Source organism: Hypomesus nipponensis, chromosome 24, assembly GCF_054491055.1.
Source record: "Hypomesus nipponensis isolate SF chromosome 24, ASM5449105v1, whole genome shotgun sequence".
In the NCBI taxonomy this organism is placed as follows: Eukaryota; Metazoa; Chordata; class Actinopteri; order Osmeriformes; family Osmeridae; genus Hypomesus; species Hypomesus nipponensis.
This window is the reverse complement of record NC_140384.1, coordinates 4,276,167-4,297,356: the sequence shown is the minus strand read 5'-3', so window position 1 is coordinate 4,297,356 and position 21,190 is coordinate 4,276,167. Positions and strand designations below refer to the sequence as shown.

Sequence of the window (21,190 nt, the reverse complement as noted above, 5' to 3'; positions counted from 1 at the left end):
CGTCACTCGACCTAGTTGAGAATGTTGGGGTGGTCTCCAACCTCTGTGGTGTTTGGGAGTTGTCGGGTGGTCCGCGTCTCCCCCATCCCCAAAGTACTTAGCGAACGGTACTTCCTCTTGGGCCAGTGAGGGAGCAGTGAGGATAAAAGAGGCACTGCTTAATTGATTGCTTTGTAAACAAAGGGGACATAGGGTTTACTGTTACAGACAATAACTTACAGACTTGGGTAAAAGTCCGACTGAGAAAAACCCCTGTAAAAATAATCAAGCACATTTCCTGCGTGGATTTGGGGGAATGAAAAGTGGTTGTCTGGAACTCAGGGGCCGACCACAGTAAAATATCCTGTAATGATTTAGTTTGAGTTGAATCTCTCTAATCTCGAATCTGACGTTTATCTCTTCACAATCTTGTTTGTAGTCAGTCTGGGCCAAGCTGTGGAGCTATCACTTTGGGTCATGTACGTCAATGGGCCAATGACTCATTGACCCTAGCCTGCAGGGTTTGACCTCAGAGTGTGATGATAGTCGCCTGGCTTTGGCCCTTTCATATCAGGGCTGGGCTCAGACCATGTGGGCCCCTTTGGCCCCTCAAACTGTGCGCCATCAGATGCCGGGAAGGGCTCCAGTCACGTCATAAAAACCTATAATGAGAGAGACGTACGTTTGGAACAGCGATCGGCGGTGTGTTTTTAATCAATTTTTGTTTTCTCTCTCTCTCTTTTTTCCTCCCCCTGCTCTCCTCCCTTCCCTTTGAGTTTTAATGGACTTCTCTTGGTGAACACATGACCGTTGCCATGTTGGTGTTTGTTCCTGTACGGCCTTTGAAGGAGGAAGGGGGGAGATGTTGCTCTGGGAGGGTGGTGGGTAGGGATGGGGGGACGGTGGCTCAATGCTGCAGGTCTGCAGGTCTAAGGACGTGAAGCCACATCCGATTGGAAAGCTCAGCTGAACTGGGCTTAGATGAACTGGGTCCTGGGGTCTGGCTGTAATTACAGTACCACTGATGTTGAGGGATTGATTGAGCTGGTCCCAGACCCAAGGCTATTCTACTTCAAACAGCGTTTGGCAGGAGGAATGAGCGGATCCTCTTTTCCTTCTGTGTTCTTCTGTCTCTGGTCTTTCCTAAGGTACACAAATAATTCTCTATTACAACAGAGGATTGGTACAGAGGTACAATGATTGTTATTATTTTGTTGGTGGTTCTGTGCCGTAATTCCGTCGATTACCAAAGAAAGACAAAAGAAAATGTGCCATTATTGGTCATTTAAAAGAGCTCAGTTGAATATGGATGGCAAGAAAGTGGAGGAATCCCCTGATTACTGCTTCCAGTGCTTGTTTTTCCAGAGCACTTAACAGTCTACTAGAGAAACACCAAACTCATCCACACCCTCTCACTAATCTCACTAATCACCATTTCCCCAGAGAAGTGATTGCCATGTGAGTCATTTGCCAGATTTTGCATTTTCACACAACGCCTTGCAGAAAATGTTCCTCCGGAAACTTGCGTTTATGAGCACACCTTTCCGAGTCAGATGCAAAACCAGAACACGTCATTGAAGGTTGTTTTCGCAAGGGAACAGCAGCGCTCCAAGCACCTTCACCCAGAAACACTCATTTTATCCCATGTCCATTTTTAGATCTCTTTCTGACAGGTGTCAGGTGATTGTAGAAGATACCTCCTTGTCTCAGAATAGGACTGAAGGACCTGTGACATGATCTAGTCACCCAGGCACCAGCATACCGCTAAGATGGAGTGTTTTTTCCCACGAGGGGGATGTTTCCCACTTGGAAGCCCATTTGGATGTGGCCAGTGTTGAGGCTTACCACGGTGAGGTGGTGAGTGGATGTGTGTGGTGTGTGCGTGTGTGGTCCCAAACTCTTCCACCACTGAAAGAGGATACTTTAAGTACAGTAGTTCCCAAAAAATGCTACAATCAATATCCGTCTTTGTAATAAAACTGTAGACTGTACTTGCAGTATTAAGTACAGTGTTAAGGTAAGTATTCTGTTATACAGTGGTAAGTGCTTCGAAACATTCCCAAGAGGTACATTTGTTCCTTTTGCATGTGTGACTTAACCACACATCTGTTCTGTTACGTGGGGCTGTTGTGGCCTGTTATGTGCAGCAAAGAGACTTAATTAAATAGGGGGTGAAAGAAATTGACAGCTGTGAACCAATGACTAATCCTGACCCGAGACGCGGGCATATTTTCCTTTCCATCTCAGACCTACGTGTTAAGAGCCTCATTTCCCCAATTATGCTTTTTTGTTATCCTTTCATTGCACAGTTTCTTTGCCTTCTGCGATGTATTCCCACTGGGAGAAAACTTGAGCCAAGATATCGTATTGTCTGTAGATTTAGGGAAGTGATCCATCTGAACCTCTCGTACTCTCAGTGGGTAGCTGTGTTCCAGCTACATGTGTTTTCTGGTCCTCTTCAACCACGTCGGGACATTCGCTCTCCAAAGCACAAAGTGTGCAGCTGATGCCACGGAATTGTGTGCAATCCCAAGTCTCAGTCTGCTATATCAAAGCATTACGTTTTGATCAAGCTCTGCCGCGGTGTTTCGAGCAGCTGTTTTCAATCGGCTGTAGGGCACTGAACGCCCCGTTTTACGATTCTAAACAGACGCACGCGTCCCTTCTGTGTGCGCCATTCACTCGCGAGGACAGAATATGTTGATTATTCCAAACGGAATGCAAATAGCTAAACAACTGACATGACGCTCGAAAATTTCCTCTTTTGTATTCAGCGCCAAGTGAATTAGTGAAACCATACCCCTGTCCTTGGCCAGTTCTCGATCCCGGCCCCAAATGTCCACCCGATGATATTACTTTTTATGGCTCCTTGAGTCAGTTATGATTAACACACACGTGTGGTTGTAAAAACTCCTGCCTTATTCATGAAATCACCAGGGATGCAATGATGGCTGCGAATCCACCTTCTGATTCACTACTGTACACTCCAGCTCTTTGTGTCTTCCATTGTGTGAGTCAGTTCCTCCCGTCTTCTGGAACAGGCCTCCAACCACACATGTTCTGAAGCCCTCTGAGACTCTTCACTGCGGTGTCCAAACTCATCAATTCGTTTCAGCAGGGATTGGATTCACTTTCAAAACAAAGGAATTATTGTTTCAAAAACACCAAAAAGCACATGGGCTCGAGTTGCGTTCCAGGTAGCATGTGTCCATCTGTGAATAGTTTCCAAAAAGGGATACGTTTATGAGAACGATGAAGTTCAGCGCCGGGCCCTGTTCAGTCATCACTAAGCTAATCTGTTGTCTGTCAGACATCTGACAGAGTCAGAGGTCGTCCTTGCCTGGTTTCAGCCTCTGCTGCTGACTGCAAGAGCCTGTGGTCCAATCACTGTACCGAGAGCTAGAGATGAACACATAATCCTGACTTTCTCCTGTGTTCTTTCCCCTGAGTGCTTCTCTTTGAGTGACTTAAAAATCAAGATAATGTTGCAGACGAAAGCCTTTAACCAATTTCATGCCATGATGAGAAATTCCGTTTGAAGGAGTCCATAGGGACAACATAGAAGAACCCCAGCCGCCCCTTGCTTATTGGTGACACACCAGTGGATGCAGTCAAATGGGAATTGAATGCAGTTCAAGTTTTATTCAACGTTTGTTTCCAATGACTGTGCAACGTTGCACCACTCACTCACTATGAGTAATATACAAATATATAAACTAACCATACCAGTATGTTCTGCTAACACAGCCAACTTAATGTTCCCCACTGACGCTGGGAATGGACTGTGCAGCCATCACATCTGAGTTCTAAGTCAATCCGTTTTGCTTTATCTTTAGATATTGTATGGAAGACAAATAGTTTATAGTTTGTGAATGTTTTTCTTTCAAATGCTTTAAATGATACAGTATAATACATAATAACACATAATTGTCCTGTGCTCTTGAGCACTATGCCAAAAGAAACCCTATTCAGAGGACAAGAAAATACAGTGTCTGATTGTTGATTGTTCCATGTCAGTGAATTCCCTTGTTTTTTAAGGAACATAGACATGTCTGTCTCGGTCCGGACACAAGTTAGGAAGCCAGCCAACGTGCCTATATGTGCTCTGCAGACCACCACTTCCTCATCCCTCCCCCTGACTCACTCACAACAGATCCATGCCTGGAAACGATGGGGCTGTTCCCACACCATAGCCTCTCCCTTTCTGTCTCCAACATGGCCGGCTCCGTATTCCAAGCCCCGTGGACTCGCCCCAAACACGGGTCAAATGAATCCTATGACGAGGCCAATCGTCCTCAGATTCTCACTGAGACCATGGGCCATTTGTTTTATGACGCATCGCTGAGTCGGCTATAGGGTGTTCCATAGAGTCCTGCCCTGCCCATCAACACCAGGACACTGTCAGAGTTTCAGGCCACACGTGAGCAACAGCCAGCAGCTGGCAGGAGAGAGAGGTGGCAGCCAAGCTGCAGCTCACACACGCAATAGCCTTTGCTACAAATGACGTTTCGAGAAAATACTCCAAACCACTCCTTTCCATTACAAGCACCGCTAATGTATCCATTAAACAGTCAGCTGGCAGATACAAAGTGCTGGGCACAGATATGAGATGACATTTCCAGTGGTTGCCTGATTTACAGTAAGTGGTGAGAGATTTGAAAACCGAACAATAAACTTTTTTCGAAAAAACGTTCTACTGCTCTTAAAAGAAAAAAAAAAAAAAAAAAAATCGACCTACTTTTGTCCAATTCTCCCCGCAAATAAGAAATTTGCCACAAATATTAAACACGTTTTGCCAGCAACAACCAGTGGGGAGGGGCCGTACTGTGACTACATGATTTACTGTTATAAGCCGTTGTAAGAGGTGTAATAACTCAGGCAACCTTTTAACAATTATGGCGATGCTCCCACGGTCCTTGGCCAGAATGGACGACAGCTGTGGCCAAAGTGAAGCCACGCAGCCTTGCCCCCCAAAGAAGACAGTACAGCCAAGAGGAAAGGCTTGGGACTCAGATAGGGAAAAGAGGATGGAGTGGGAGGCTTGCGGGACTGTGTGTGTGTGTGTGTGTGTGTGTGTGTGTGTGAGAGAGAGTGTGAGTGTGAGTGTGTGTGTGAGAGAGAGAGAGAGAGAGAGAGAGAGAGAGAGAGAGAGAGAGAGAGAGAGAGAGAGAGAGAGAGAGAGAGAGAGAGAGAGAGAGAGAGGAAAGCAGGAAGAGGGGGAAAGTGAACGAGACTGGCCACACTGCTGTATATTATGTGCTCCCAAACTCCCCCGTGGTTATAAACTGGCCCGAGGCGTGTTTTATGCCCGTCGGTTCTTGCGTGATCCATCAGAAGTTGTGTAGAGTTTCAAAGGCTGGTGTGTGAAACTTTAAGAGGGGTTAACATGAATGTTAAGTGAGACAGGTTGAGTTAGGACTTAAACCCTGTTCAGCCGTCAGCCAACACTCTTTCAACCCTCACAACAGACCCCAGACCGGGTCGTGGAATGAAGTTTCACGACTGTAACATTGCCTTGTGGAGTGTGCGCTTCCATCTGGAATCCGGCGGGGCAAACCTCAATTCGCAGCATTTCTTCCAACTGCATAATGCGGGGTGACATGGAGCTGGCATCGCTGAAGGCCCACGTCTGTCCATACCACCACCGCCGTGTGCGCCAGGCACACAGATGGCATATGCTGGGAATGGCCTTGCCAACACGACCGCGCCGCGAGTCAATCCATCGCTAATCAGGATCAGATGAGAGATGCGATAAGTCGGGGGGAACAAAACACTGTGTCTTTGTTCCCAGCTCATCTGAGGAGGACCAGGCGCGGATACACCAGCTGTGCGGCGTGGACGCTGGCTGCGTTCATGCTCGGATCCAGGGGTTTATCCCGACTCTTCCCTGCTGTGCTCATCCTCCCCTGGCCCATCAACTCCTCTCAGCAACCTTGTTTTTGTCCTGAGCAGGCCTTGTGTTACTGTCAGCAAGTAAGTCATTGTCCAGGCGTCGGCCTACGCCGTCTGTCCCCACCCCGATCACATGTTGTGTCTGTGGAGATGATGAGGAACATGTGTTTGGCGGAGGCTACCTTCGCTAACATGGGATGACCTCTTTCGCTTCAACCTTGACCCCCCCCTGTCCTCGGGGTCTTTGTGGAGGCTTGTTTGAGGGGCCCCCGGGACGGCCCCTCTGGTGGCCTGCCGTCGTCTGGCCCCCATCCAGTGGCCCCCGATGGCAGGGGCTCTGGAAGCCCTGCTATACGCTTACGGGAAACATACCAGCCTGCCAAGAGCAGGAAGAGCACGCCTTGAGAGAGGCAGCTGTGAATGTGCTCACGGCCCCGAGACTTGGCTCTGACGCCACAGACTCAGGGAAAGGGTCTCTAGGGGGGACGCCAAGTTCAGAGTCTCCAGACATTCCGTATACATCTATATGTCCAGTACGCCCAGTCCACGAGCCAACAGATGGACGGGCTTACGGATACAGTCATGAACGCCCACAAAATGAATCACAGCAGAGATTTGTAAATGTTCAAGGCCAACAGATACAAGCAAGTGTAAATACACGCTCGCTCACACACACACACACACACAAACACACATGCACTTACACAAAAACAAATGACATGTTTACAATGCTGACGGCTACTTTCCACTGTGGCTTCCATAGCAGTTTGAATTAAGCCAGGGTGAGCTGTGTTTCTCTTGGGCTCTCTCCCATTGCTATATATAAAATGATATACCTTGTTATATGTTGGTATTTTGGTAGTTTGTCTGTAAAAACCTGGCTTCTTTGTTCTGACAGGTAATTTAGTTGACTCTTTGCTTATTAATTACCTGTTAGAACTCAGTTTTCTGCCATATTCTGAACCATAGCAGGCAATTTAATGATTGCTGTAGGAACTACTTTGCATAATTATAAAGTTTGTACACCATCATCTGGCCAGGCATGTTCTTCTAGAGGTAATGTGCAGTAGGCAACAGAATCCTTCACATTTGTCATGTTCCTGTGACTTTATGTTTTGGTGGGAGGTTTTTCATCTATTTTATATCTCTCTGCACGTTCTTTATGAGGCCAATTTGTTCAACATCTGATAGTGTTCAGTAACAAGGTGTGGGCGGGCTGTATGAGTTGTTCACTGGCTTCGATTCAGGCAACAGGTTTTGAAATGATAAAAAGGATTGCTACTGACAAAAGATGCAGACAGGGAGAGGTGGAATTGGTGGGTGATGATGAGAGATCCAAGCAATAAAGCAGATGAGAGGGGGATTAAAGGTTTTTTGCTCCGAATAAAAATCAAGAGTAAGCTTGTTGCCCGGGGCCTGAATGCTGAACAAGCCGAGTTGACTAGAGAGTAGTTGAAAGCCATACATTTGCTCTTGTGGTTTAAATGTCAGTGTTTCCCTCAATGTGGGCGAAAATGATAGCAATCACAACCTTGCTTGCTGTCATTAGGCTGGAAACACTGCAGAACTGTGTGTCGAGATGAGATCCCACAGTGATTGCAGAGCTGCACGTCTGTAGTTGCTTTCCAGCCTGGAGCAGTAGAGAAGTTTTCAAATGAACTACCAAACACTTCTGCCATAAGTATTCTGTTAACCCGAAACAGCATGTGGCCTGAATATCGCTTGTATGATTCAACTTGTGGGCTGGCCTTCATCGTGATTCACATTAGCATAAAACACAGAGTGTTGTCAAACAGAATCCCATCTTTGTTGCCAGGTTAGTCCCCTGCGTTCTGACACTCTTACGGCAAGGAGTGCAAGGATTGTACCACGAGATGGGGAGCTTGCGTCGTCTTTGTTCATCTTCTGGACTGTGTGCCAGGCAGGCGGGATGACCGGCCTATTTAAGCACTCCAGCACCTCCAGTGGCTTCAGACGTCCAGCACCTCCAGTGGCTTCAGACGTCCAGCACCTCCAGTGGCTTCAGACGTCAGAGCGTGGAGGATGTGAGTCGACAACTGGGGCTTCAGTCGGGACGGCAGGGGCTCACTGTGTTCTCAGGGGGCACGGGTGTTGTCACAACCCTGGAGGGGTGTAAAAAAGAGAGGGAGGGGAGGGAGAGAGACAGCGAGGGTTGAGGGAGAGAGACACAGCGGCAGACACGTTTGAGTTTCCCCCAGCTGTAACAACTCCAGTGATGGAGGAGGCCCGCGCCACCTGCGCCGTGTCCCTCCTCCCTCGGCGCTGCTGTCACTCAAATACCCGTCCGGGCTGGACGCCTGAGAAAACGATTAGGAGAGACCACACATGCCCCCCGCCCCCCCCCCCTGCCCCCTTCCCCACGCCCAAGTCAGCCACACCCACACACAGCCCTGCCCAGACAAACCTCCCACCCCCCACACCCACCCATCCCTGGAACCACACAGCCATCCCCATCCATGGAAAGGAAACAGCCCAGACCAGGAGACCTCCAGAGATTACAGTTTAAATGTGGAAACCTCTTCAGTGGAGTGGACACTATCTAGTCGGGTCCCCTATCTAGTCAGCCGTTGTGCGCCACCTCTGCAAAAGAGCAACTCGCGTGTTGTGTGTGTGCCAATAAAAATAGACCATAAGCACTTTTTTTTACTGTAAAGGCTGTCACATTTTGGGATGGAAAACGAGGCACAGACAAGAAGAGTTGGTGGGGATGAGTGATGTCCCGCCAAAGAAAGTCATGCATTAGAAAACACCATATGGTCTGTAAACGTGTTTGGCGTCATTCTGCAACCCGCTTCGTTTTACAGGGGCTCGAGTCATTATTGGACATGGAAATGAGAGAAATATCAATCGTCGGGGCACACGTCAGCCCAACCCTGATCCCATGGGGGTCCCTCAGCCACCCAGGGCAGGAGGGCGCAGCCTCTATTTAAGGTACTTTGCTCCCCAGTCTCAGCAGTAAAGGTGCCCTCTGCCTGCTCACACGTTGGGAACGTAAAGCTCTCCAAATCGAACACTGCACCGTAAGAAAGGCTCATTACCGGGGACCAACGCCGTGTTCCAGGCTACGGAACATGGTCTGGCATTGTTGTGGAACGGTCACACCGCAAACACAAAGAAAAGAACAAGTCAAACTTTGAGTTTGGTGATTTTGTCACTCTTTTTTGACGACATTGTGATTTTTCCCTTTGAGGTGAAAGCGTTTCCTTGCGGAACGATCCCTCCGGGCTCGGGGGAAGAAGGTGCAGAGATGCGTTTGAAGGCAGTCTGACTCTGATGCACGTCTCCCCCGCTCCTCTGGGACAGCGGGAACAGAGGGGGGAGAGAGGGGGTACGGCGTTGCTGAGGGGAGTCTCTATGGAGCTGTGGAGGGTGATGGGCTCTCTCTCTCTCTCTCTGTCTGAGGGCAGGGGGAGTGGTCTCAGTCATGCCGGGATACAATAAAAGGCACTTGTCTGGACCTCTGAGGAGCCCAAACTTTCCTGTAGCACCATCGGCAGCTGCTGCACCAGGGACACTGGCACAGAACAAAGAACTCTCTTCCTCAGACTACCTTTGCTACTGAGCAAATTATTCTGTGCATTTCTCTCTCTTTTTTTTTTATCTTCTTTTTTGGTGCACCTCTTTGGGCATTTCCAGTCTTAAGGCCCTCTGGTGTGAGAAAAAAAATACAAAAAAAAACAAAGACAAGAAAATGATGAGTCTGCTATGCACCGCATTGCTTTCCCTCAGCCTGGCCGGCTGTGTGTACAGTGATGTAGCCAACAGCACTGCTCGTCCAATCACAGGTAAGATGAAACGTGTGTGTGTGTGTGTAGGGTGTGCAGAGAGTCTCGTCTCTCTATGTGTGTGTGTGTGTGTTCATTTCTGTATGCCTGCTCGTGCCCCCCCCATCCGTGTAAATGCAGCGTGCGTTTGCGCGTCTCCTTTGTGTGCGTGTGTGAATGCACTCACATGTACTGTATGAGGGCTGTGTTGGAGCTCAGTGAAATGGTATGACAGACTCATGCAACAGCAGGGTCATTGTGGTGTCTGGTAATGGAAACCTCTCTGGGGTGCCATCCACAGAATGAGTCACTACTGACTCTCTGGCTCTCTTCTCCCAGCTCTCGCTGGCTGAGGATAAATCACCCTGTCACTCCGAGAGGCCCTCTGCCCACCCCAGTGGATTGGGGCCAGACTACTGGTTTTACACACAAAATGACTCACTCTGTACAACTATGAGGGAAATGGGGTTAATGCCGAAAATTACGTGTCATTTTTTTTGCATCGGAAATGAAGTGTTCTGGGTGATTTTCTCTGTGGCCATTTTTGTCCGCAATTTCCCCCCCCCCATCCATAGATTGAATGGGAGCCATTACATCTCGGTCTCATTTCAAATCCCATCTGTACATTGAAAAGCAAGGTTTCCCTCAACAACAACAAAAAATTCACCAACAGAGAAATAGGATGGATCGAACAAAAATGATATTGCAAGCACACCGTAATATTGGTTATTGTTGTTGCCCAGCAAATCAAAAGAGTTGTTAGTTCTGGGAAAGTGTGTGTCTAGGTGTATGTCTGGTCTCAGGGTATGGAGATGAGGAGCTGCCCCTTCTGTGTAAAGTACCCCCTCCACTCCTGTGGCCTCATGATGTCATACTGAAGGTGTGTGTGTGTGTGTGTGTGTGTGTGTGTAAGTGTGAGTGAGTGTGTTTGTGTTTCTAGCCGAATGATGTCAGAGCCTTGACTCTGGCCGGCACAGCCCTCGTCCATACAGTAGATCTTTATACTGGCCATATGGAGAGGTCTTGATGTATGCTTATTCCAGGGGTGTGCCTGCTCCTCTGACTCACCCAGACCCTCCGAGCGTTTGGAAATGCTCTGCGTCACATGCAGCCTGACAGGACTGGAGTTAAGATTAACAACCGCACTGAAATGTATAGAGCCCTTTGCTGAACTCGGTCCAAATGACTCTCCCTTTCCCTCTGAGCTCATGGTCTCATCACTCTGAGCGTTTTTTTTTTTTTTTTTTGGCATCTGGGGCTGAGTCTGAAGTTTAGGCTGGGGCTGGGGCTAGGATTGGGCTAGTGTCAGGGCTAAGGTTTGGGTCTCTAACTAGTTCTAGGGCTAGGGCCAGGGCTAAGGATTAGGGCTTGGGATTGGGGCTGGAAACATAGCTTGGGGCTCAGAAGACCAGCTGGTATGGGTTGTGTCGTCTGGACTGTGGAGCATTGCTTTTGTGTGTTTTATGGATGATGAGTGAAAACAGATACAGTAAATCAAACTGATGTACTTCTGATTTGTAAGACATGAATAACCGCCAGGGTATCAAGATGATATTAGTTTAACATGCCCAGCATGTGTGTGCGCCTGCAAGTGTACCCATGTGCTTTGTGTACTTTCTGAGTCCACATTTGTTGCCGTGTGTGTGTGTGTGTGTGTGTGTGTGTGTGTGTAGATGAGTGTCTGGTCACAGCTGTGGTTGTTAATTCCCTCAACATATTGACTCAGTCTGCCTGCAGAAATGTAGGATGTTGTAAAGCGTACCATGTCTAGAAGCTCTGTGTTAGGGTGTGTTCAATGACATACACAGTACAGCTGTGTAACATACTATCTCGCCCTGTATATCCTTGCAGATTAAGACTGGGTAATTAGTTGCTAATGTACTCAACCTCTTTGACTTCTCTGGCACCGCTAATGGGCAAACTTTACAAAGGATTGTTAACTACACTGTTAAATGCCTGCAGACTCTGAACATATACGTGTCACTTGGACCATTATGATGTTACAGTAAATTTATAGTTTCATGTTGCTACCCCTCAAAGAAGCAGCTGTTTTCAATCGCTGAGTAGTGTGTCGTCTTTACGGAGTGAGAGAGAATTGTGCATGGTCGTAAAATGGCAGTAGGTCTTGGCCAGTGCTTTTCCTTTTTTTTATTTTTATTGTCGCACACATGTGTTCATTTACTTAATCTCCTCTTTTATTTCCTCTCCCCCCGTCTCCTTAAAGAAAATATTCTGTGAGAAAGGGTGTGGCTATGGCCATTGGTGGTGACCCTCGACCTCACAGGAACAGCCTTATATAAATAAGCCATGGTGTGACAAAGGACAGACGGGGAAAAGGACTCCCCTTGCCAATAAGCCTAAATACATGCCAGGTTGTCACTTAATGTGTTCAGGGATTGGGGGCACATTCTCCCAGAGGGCCATATATCCACTGGTAACTGAGGTAGCAGGAAACAGCGTGGAAGAACTCTTAAAAAAAAAAAAACGATTTTCCCTCCGTTTCTCTCCCGACCGCAGGCATGTCTGCGTGTCTATATATCTGTCCGTCACAATGTGCTTTTGTGTGTCGGCTCTCCTCCGTGGATAGTCGTGTATCTCTTCCTTCGACTTGCTGTGTGTGGCTATTCTTTGTGCAGGGTATCTTTTGTACGGTGTATGGTCCTGGAGTCTGGATCCAACCATCCCATGTGATGTCTTAGTTTCCCCCATGTACTTCCCATTCCTCAACCACACGTCTGAGCACTGGAAATCACAACCAGACGATGATGGGCCCATTAATCTGGAACAATGTTTCCAAGAAAAAACAAGACAAGGAACTCCATTATTCTTGGTGCGAATCTTTGCCCCATCAGAATCGGAAATGGTTCGGCGTAAATCACCCGGTGAGTCGGGCTGGCGAGGAGGAGCTGACGTTGTCATGGTACCCGCGGGTTTGAAGACTGATGTTGTCATTCAGGGCGTTCAGTTTCCAATCACAACTCCCATCAGTGGCTCCCCAAGCATAGAGTTTATGGGGCAGAGAGAAGCCGTGAGTAATCCGTGCGAGATCGAGGGACGTTCAAAGAGCTTTGCATTGTTTCAGCTGAGATTGGCAGCAGAAAGGGATTGGTCAGTTCTGCCTCATAAAGTGTGAGGTGTGTGTGTCTGGTCTCATTGCCTGGCTGGAAGTGAGGTGTCTGGAAGTGTGTGTGTGAGGTTGGGGGGTGGGGGGTGATAGTGGTGGAACAAACCCAAAGGAAATCTTTTTTTTTTCTTAGGAGGAAGGGTTAGAGGTGGGGGAAAAAAGAAGAATTTAACAGCACAGCTTCTGTTCATTAAATCACTCCACACGATGGCAGGCCACTGACATGGCGTTGGCCGTATCATAAAGTCCAGCCATGTGTCCACCATGTGAGAGAGGTCAGGGGCGGGGGGGGGGGGATGGGGCAGGGTAGGTAGCGGGACGTACATGGGTGAGACCGGGCGGAGGGGGAGGTGGGTCATGGCGGATCAGAGCGGAAGGCAGCAAACCCAGACTGCCTGGTAGTGATTCCTTGCATCCGTAATGGCACATGTGGGAAAGGTTTTGCTTGTTGAGGAGCCAGAGGAACTGTTTTTCCGGTCATGGCTGTTGGTGAGGATGGAGAGGCCTGCAGGGATGTAGACATGGGACTTTCAGTGAGAGGGCTGGCCAGACAGACAGATGCAGCAAAGAGTCTTTGGGGGGGAGAGACGGATAAAGAAAGAGAGATGTGGAAAGAGACTGATTGCTGCACGCACAAGAAAATGAGAAATGTTCTGCTCTAAATACATTACAAATTAATGTAAGACCCTTCGAACTGTATGATTCTGAAATGGAACTCGTTTTGATTTGTTACGAAAAGTTGCATAACATCTGCAGGCAAGCTCTGCAACAAGGGATACGGGGTCCAAACCTGCCAAACAATGTTTTGGCTTTGGTTACACAAAAACAATCAATCCCCTGTTTTTCATTCTGAGAACCCATTTCCATGCCAATTCCATTTGTACGGGGTCATTAAATTGTGATATATCAACCTAGTTTGTAGATTGAAATAGGGTTTAAATGTATCCAACCGAAAGGAGAAACTATTTGTAACTTGTGCGTGGAGTTGCCCAGGGAACTGTACATCTTCTGGCAATACTCCAGCTTTTACTAGTCAGGACAGATACTGTGGTGTAGGGGTCATGGGTCAAGTGCATCCATTAGGTAGTCCCTGGGCTGAGTAGCCTGGCAGTCACGCTGTGGGGGTCCCTGAGGGCAGCCCAGCCTGGAAGGACTTCCCAGCCCTGGAGGCCAGGGAGATTGTGGGAATGCATTAGGAATATCTAATGGTACCGGCTTCCTTGAACTGAATGGTGGCCTGGTGGGCATGGAAGGATAAAGAGGGAGAGAGGGAGAGGAAAAGAATGACTCAGACCTCTAAGTGTGCGAGAACAAACAGCCTGTTTTTGCTAACCCGTAGTTGTCACCTTTTTTTTTTTTAAGGGGGGGGGCGGGGGTTGGGGGGGGGGGGGTCTGAATAGAGGACTTTGTTTCCATGCCTTGGCGGGATGCCCGGGTCATGTTTTACACAAGTCAGCTGGGGCGGATGAAAGATAAACATTTGATCCTGGGGGTTAATGCGAAACAACCTGGAGCCTGATAAGTGGCGGTGCTGGCTGTGGTGCGGCTGGGTCCGTATTCAGCCTGCTGCTGCTGATTGGGTCCAGGGGCCGAAGGGAGACTGGCTAATGCCCAAAGAGAGATGACTCTAATCAGGGCCCCGGGGCCACTTTGATGACAGAGCTTAGTCTGGCCTCTGCAGTGTGTGTGTGTTTGTTTGTGTGTCTGAGAGTGTGTGTATGTACGTTTGTAGTGTGTGCGACTGTAACTCTGCTGTAAATACAACCAACATGTTTCCCTACATGAAAGCTCTTTTTCAAAATGTAGACCTCATCCAATACTATATAATGTAGATGAAACAGGTTTTGGGGATAATGATAGCCATGCAGTTTATAGTGAGTTTACTTCACAATCCAAGGTTTGGTTGTTAGAAAAAAGCATGATGTTTTAATGGCAAGCCGAAATAAGAGGGATTGGAGTTTACTTTACAAGGCATTCTATTTCAACTGGCAGCAATTGTTATTGTTGTTCTCTACCAAAACATAGTCATCAATGGTTTCAAAAAGTTCAAAAAAGCAGAGAGGTCATTTTATGGGACGTTTTAGTTGGGCCATTCCGTTCCAATGATACTTAGTAGCTAACCACATACGCCAAGCCACAGTTCTGCGATCAATCTTCAGTCCGTTTCATGTGTTTGCAATCCAGTCAGCCAGCGGTAGAACCAACATGTTGATTTCACGTTTGAAGAAAAAACTGCCACTCAACTCTAGATACGACATCAAAAAAAGACAACCGTGTAATGCAGTTTCCTCTCCAAAATCTCCCCCCCCTCCCCCTCCCCTCCCAGGGAGTGGACCTCCGCCGGACATCGGCACTGGGGTGAGGCTGCTCGCCGCCCCCGGCGGAAACGTCACTCTGCCTTGCCAGCTCCACCGAATGTTTGGCATGGCCTTCGGCAGCACCGGCATGAGGGTGAAGTGGACCAAGTTGTCGGACGACGAGAGCACGGAGGAGGACGTGCTGGTGTCCATGGGCTTCCACAAGAAGAGCTACGGGAACTACAACGGACGAATCCGCCTACAGGAGGCCGACCAGGACGACGCCTCGCTGGTCATCGAAAACGTCTCCCGGGACGACATGGGGAAATACCGCTGCGAGGTCATCGACGGCATGGACGACACCATTCAGGATGTGACCTTGGAGGTGTCGGGCCAAAGCAATGGTAAATCCTCCCTTTTGTTTTATACTCGGCTCCTCAGCTCGCATGGGCTTCATCTCATCACTTCATGGGTAGGACAGGATGTCCCTGTCTTACAGTATGTATGAGAACGCTGTCTGTTTGTGTCACCCTGTTGATATTTTCAATAATTGCATCGGGTGAAAAGGAATCCGTTTGGAGACGTTAGTCCACACATCAACATCTCCCGAGGTTCCTTTGGGGTTTCTTGAGTTCATTCATTTCAACATCGTAATCTGTCGAGAAAGATGAAAGAGCCAACTGCTCTTTGTTCATTTTCTCTGCGAAGTAATTCTATATTTTCCTGATTGACCGTGAGCAGCTTGTAACAGCAGTAATGTAAAACTAATTTTCCAGTTGATCTAATCCATCGCCCCAACTTTCGGAAACATCCAACTCATTCATTTCACTTGAATGATCATGAATAGACTCTTGTCCTTTCTGAGTACACAATGCACAAATACTGTATATTATATAACAAAGAAAAGCAGTTCTTTACTTGTTTTACATTGTATTGGTAAAACTGAGTCAGCAGTCTTCATGCATCCAGTCCTATTACATGATCGTAGTAGTTTCTAGTCTGGGCCAAGACCTCCAGAGCAGATTTGGCTCAGTGGGAACAAAAGCAGGATCTCTAGCCATAATCAAAACAGTCTGACACAACTAGCCATTGTTAACATTGGCACAGTCACAGTCACGTCCAATGTAAAGCTTTGATTCTGGATAATCAAATCAAATGTGAACTTACTTGGGGCAGTTCCACATCTGACAACACTGTAGCCAGCTCTCCAACTCACTGCGGACCACTATGGGATTCATTGTTAGTAATGTGCAAAACCAGTTGAACATCTGTGATGTTGGCTTATACCAACCACAGAGTTATATTCAAACTAGATCCATGGACTGGTGTGGATGTAGACCTTATGCTTGGAAGTGGGCAAATGCTCAATTTGTCAGTTGGGGGAAGTTACAAATTCCCTTAGATAATGTCTTCGGAAAACACAATCTCTAAAAAAAGTAGCAAGTATGGCAGTGTGTGTGTGTGTGAGTCTGGCCTGGTAAGTTGTCTTTCTATTTTAGCCAAGTAATTAAACACTTTTGGAATAGGCAGTTGAGGTAACACCTTTCAGCTCGCGTGAGATGAGCTGTTCATTCCCTGCTGAGGGGCAGACAGACGCGAAATGAGGCAGTTAGCTTCAGTCTCGCCCCTGTGGAGATGGTTGCTCCTTCAACACTCCAAACTCGCTGGAAAGAGTAATAGGCCTGAAACTCACTAACACATCAAATCATATGTCAGCAAATGCATTATTCCCTTCGGTATATACGAGAGACCACACACACTCTTCAACCCACACTGCAAGGTCGGATCTATAAATCAGATTGACAATGAGCATCTGAAAAATAAACGAAAAACTCTTACATAATACCTCCATAAAAAGGAATATGTTGCCAATGAATGGACCCGACTGTTCCCTTCAGATTATAAATGACTGTACAGAACATCCACATGCTTGTGTTTATCATGTTATGCCATGTCACTTTATTATGATGTGTGACATCGTTTCCTTTGAGGGTTCCCATTGAGTCGTGAGGACGTGAAGTCTACTGAGGTGACGGTTCGGTCCTCCTCTGTCTCATCCAGGTGTGGTGTTCCCCTACTCTCCTCGCCTGGGCCGCTACAACCTCAACTTCCACGACGCCGAGCAGGCCTGCCAGGGACAGGATGCCGAGGTGGCCAACTTCGACCAGCTCTACGAGGCCTGGAGGAGCGGTCTGGACTGGTGCAACGCCGGCTGGCTGAACGACGGCTCCGTCCAGTACCCCATCACCAACCCCAGAGAACCCTGCGGAGGCACCAACTCCGGGGCCGGACTCAGGAACTATGGCCAGCGAGACAAGTCCAAGAGCCGCTACGATGTCTTCTGTTTCACCTCAGCTCTTAACGGCAAGTCCATGATTTATTGTAGTGGCATCATATTTTAGGGGGTTGATTGGGCCAAAAACAGCAAGAATATTCAGACACTTTGTTATTGAAGCAGTGAAGCAGACTGAGTGGTTATGGCTCATTTGTCAGTCTCACTGTAATTTAAACAATTATTTATGGATGTGAACTCAGTGTAGGTATTGGTAAAAGATGAATTATTAACATATTTTATCTTTGTTATTTGCCAAAGTTAATCATATGGTATAATTACTATGCATAATAATACAAGAAAGAATAATAAAATCTGAAAATTTTTGTCTGCCCCCTCAGGTCATTTTTATTGGTTGGTCCAACCCTTGAGGCTGTCCTTTGATGAGGCCGTGCAGGCATGCCAGGACGACGGCGCCGAGATCGCCAAAGTGGGTCACATGTTCGCCGCGTGGAAGCTGCACGGCTACGACCGCTGCGACTCCGGCTGGCTCGCCGACGGAAGCGTCCGCTACCCCATCTCCAGACCCCGGAAGAACTGCAGTCCCACCGAGGCCGCTGTGCGTTTCGTGGGCTTCCCCGACAAGAAGCAGAAGCTTTACGGCGTGTACTGCTTCAAACGGCAGCAGTGAGGGCGGGAGGCTCAGCATCGGGCCGACGCAACCACCAAAGAGAAACAACGATAAACAACGACAGCAATAAAAGACAGCTACATGTCAGGACTTAACTCGCATGAACTAAGCATGAGCTCATTACCTTACCAAAACTGTGATAACCTTTTTTTGTTTTTATTCTTACAAAAGAATGAATACTGTAAAAGCTAATTTTCATACTGCAATGATCCTCGTATATTTTGTAGCTTTTCACCATTCTATGTAATAGTCTGTCAATGTTACACACAGTCCATACAAAACACTGCACTTTGGTCAAACTTTGTGACAGAGACAGAAACGGGATGATTGTGAAACAGCATCCGAGTTTGGTTTGTCTTCCATATATAGATTTGTGAAAGGGAGAAAATATCTAGAGCAGGTGTCCTCCTGTGCATAAGCTAATAGATAACATTTGAAGTAAAAAAAAAAAAAAAAGGCAGTAACATGCAATTATTCATATAAGACTAACACTTACACAGTTACGTAAACACAAAACTCTCATATTGTGTCTTTCACAAAGCAGTGTCAAATAGGCTGGCAATGCTGCACATAAAAATACAAATAACTGGGTAAAGGTGTGTTCAATATGAGTTTTTGGAAAGTTAAAAAGTTATTTCTCCTCTCCCCTCTGGATGTCACTTTTTGCCAGTTGTTTCTTCATATGGATTTCACTACTTAAAACCCTGTTCCCCCCTTCTCAAAACCCTGAAGGGTCCTGTTCCACAGCAGTCCTGTTAATCTCTCCAAGATTCTGTTCAGAGGTGAAATGAATGTTTGTTTCCAAGACTGTTACCAACCATCCATGGATAACTAGGATGAGGGGATAATCAGGTTTCACACATCATTTAACAAATGTAACCATAAGAGTTGCTTTTTTTAACAAACAGTTTGTATTTTCTAATTTGTCTTGCCTGTGTCATTTTTTCTCTCCTTTGTCTCGTTTGTCATGGCATATTGTATTTTTACTCTTTTTAAATGTCTGTGTTACTGTTTCTCAACGATGCCATATCATCCCTTACATTAGCTTGTATGTACAGTGTGTGATAAATGACAGTCTCAGACATACATTTTTGGTAATGTTTTTCCATGTCGTCCATACTAATTCTCCTCAAACCCGACATCATCCCCAGACTCGTATCCACAGCCAAGAGTAAATTACAATTGCATCAGAATTACATTTCATCCTTGCTCGCCGTGAGGTAATCGGACACTTGCAATTGGCAGCGGTAGCAGCCGTATGTGTGTCACACTGGAACGGCAGCCAACTAAAGATCAACACCAATCCAAACTGCTGCTCACGCAGAGTCCAGTCGATCCCACAAAGTTGCTTAGGTTACGAGGAGTTGCAAACACAAGGCACACAACGCCCTCACAGACTCACAGTAATGGTTTCAAGATGACCATTTTGTGAGTGACCCAACACAATTTGGGGGATCCTTCAAAGCACCTTCAAAGCAAAAAAGGGAAACTCAACTCATATTCTGTTCAGTCTTTGGTATGGTTTAACTTCATGTAACAGTTCATTAAATGTAGGGCTTGCCATAACCATCCATTCAGCTGAACAGAATAAACTTTATGAGAGGATATCACACGACCAAATGTTCTAAATGATTTGGATCCTTAGAGGCCCAATTTCTAAACTAGGGATCAATGGGCAGTAGCTAGTGGGAGCTTGAGGCTCAAAGTAACTGTGAGAAAGATAGTAGAAATTCAACTCAAACAGCTTCTCTGCATCTCAATTGTGCTTGATAACTAGGGAGTAACCAACTAAGAAAGCCAGTACCACCAGCCAACAATGATCTATGCAGTGTATAATATAACTGAAGAACTGAATGTTTGTCTTGCTTTTCCTTTTTTTGTTTTGCATTCAGCCCTCTCTCTCTCTTTGTCACGTCTGGTAACTACAGTATAGTGTAAAGGTTGCTTGCAGCTGAATTGGTCAAATCTGGTTTCACGGAAACAAAAAGTGAACTAATAAACATTGCAGAGTTGCCCCATCTTCGCCGTCTCTTCATGCCACAACACTTGATGGCGGTTTTCTTTTTTTGAGGGGGTATACTAATGTCATGTACCTTTTCAAACAAAAGACCAAACACAAAATAAAAGTTGTTTAAATAAAAACCGTCGCAGCCGTGACTTTATTCATAAAATGCACCACAGTTTAAAGGGTGTTACTGACATGGATTCAGGTTCCTTTTATGGCGCAACACAGCATGACACTATTGATCTTGGTAAACAATGTGCAGATGGGGTTGAGTTCAAGTAAACTTCAGTACGTGCAACAGTGTTCATTACAAGGCTCAATTTATGAAAAAGAGTGTTCACACAACCAAAAGTCCACTGTCTGATTTGAGAAGATCGCACAATAGCCTCTTCCAAAAGTATTAATGAAGACCATTTTTTATTTTTTTTTTGCGTTTTACACACAGATTTCCAGATTGGGTGTAGTGTGTGTGTGCGTGCGTGCGTGTGTGTTGGTGTGTGTGTATGTATGTATGAATGCATGTTGGTGTGCCTTCTACTCTGTTACATGTGTGTGTTCATCTGAGGAGAAGGAGTAACCCGCTCATATGACGCACGTTTCTGTCTCGTCTCAGATACCCAGATGAAGTTCCGAGGTGTCTGACATGCCAGGGTGGTGAATGAGCTGTGGTCACGCCGCATTAGCCTGAGACAGAGACTGAGTTGATCGGGAAACCAGGGCCAGCCAGAGCCCATTTCCGTTCCAAAACTTGTGTCTCTTTTCAGGGGAAGAAAACAATCCCAGAAACCCCTCAGTTATCCTTGAGGAAGCAGCTGAGAGACTTTTTTTTTTCCTTTTTTCGTTGCTTTCACAACGGGACGCCTGCATTTCACGAGAAAGACTGGAGTTTGTTTCTCTCCGTACTCTGTAATCACTCCAAGTCTCTGCCTCTCTAATGATGGAAAGCTTGTCTGTGCGACACAAATAAGACCATTCACCAGAAACCTGAGAGAGTACATTTCTCCAAGTACAGAAACTGTATAATGAATGCCTGGTCCCTGAATACATGTCAGAGGGTGAAGATTCGGCAAGCATCCCTGCAGCGAAGGCCAGGAATATGGTCCATGCACTGGTAAATACTGAAATACATGTCTTGTTTGGTGGGT

General features: G+C 46.8%; 1 protein-coding gene across 1 annotated transcript; it reads left to right on the top strand.

Annotated features, from left to right (window-relative positions):
• Window positions 1–9,356: 9,356 nt before the first annotated feature.
• Window positions 9,357–20,182, top strand: hapln1a (hyaluronan and proteoglycan link protein 1a). Its single transcript, XM_084690464.1, has 4 exons — window positions 9,357–9,677; window positions 15,107–15,481; window positions 17,139–17,441; window positions 17,751–20,182. The coding sequence occupies exons 1-4, from the start codon at window positions 9,584–9,586 to the stop codon at window positions 18,038–18,040; spliced, it is 1,062 nt and encodes a 353-aa protein (XP_084546590.1). The 5' UTR covers window positions 9,357–9,583; the 3' UTR covers window positions 18,041–20,182.
• The last annotated feature ends 1,008 nt before the right edge of the window (window positions 20,183–21,190 follow it).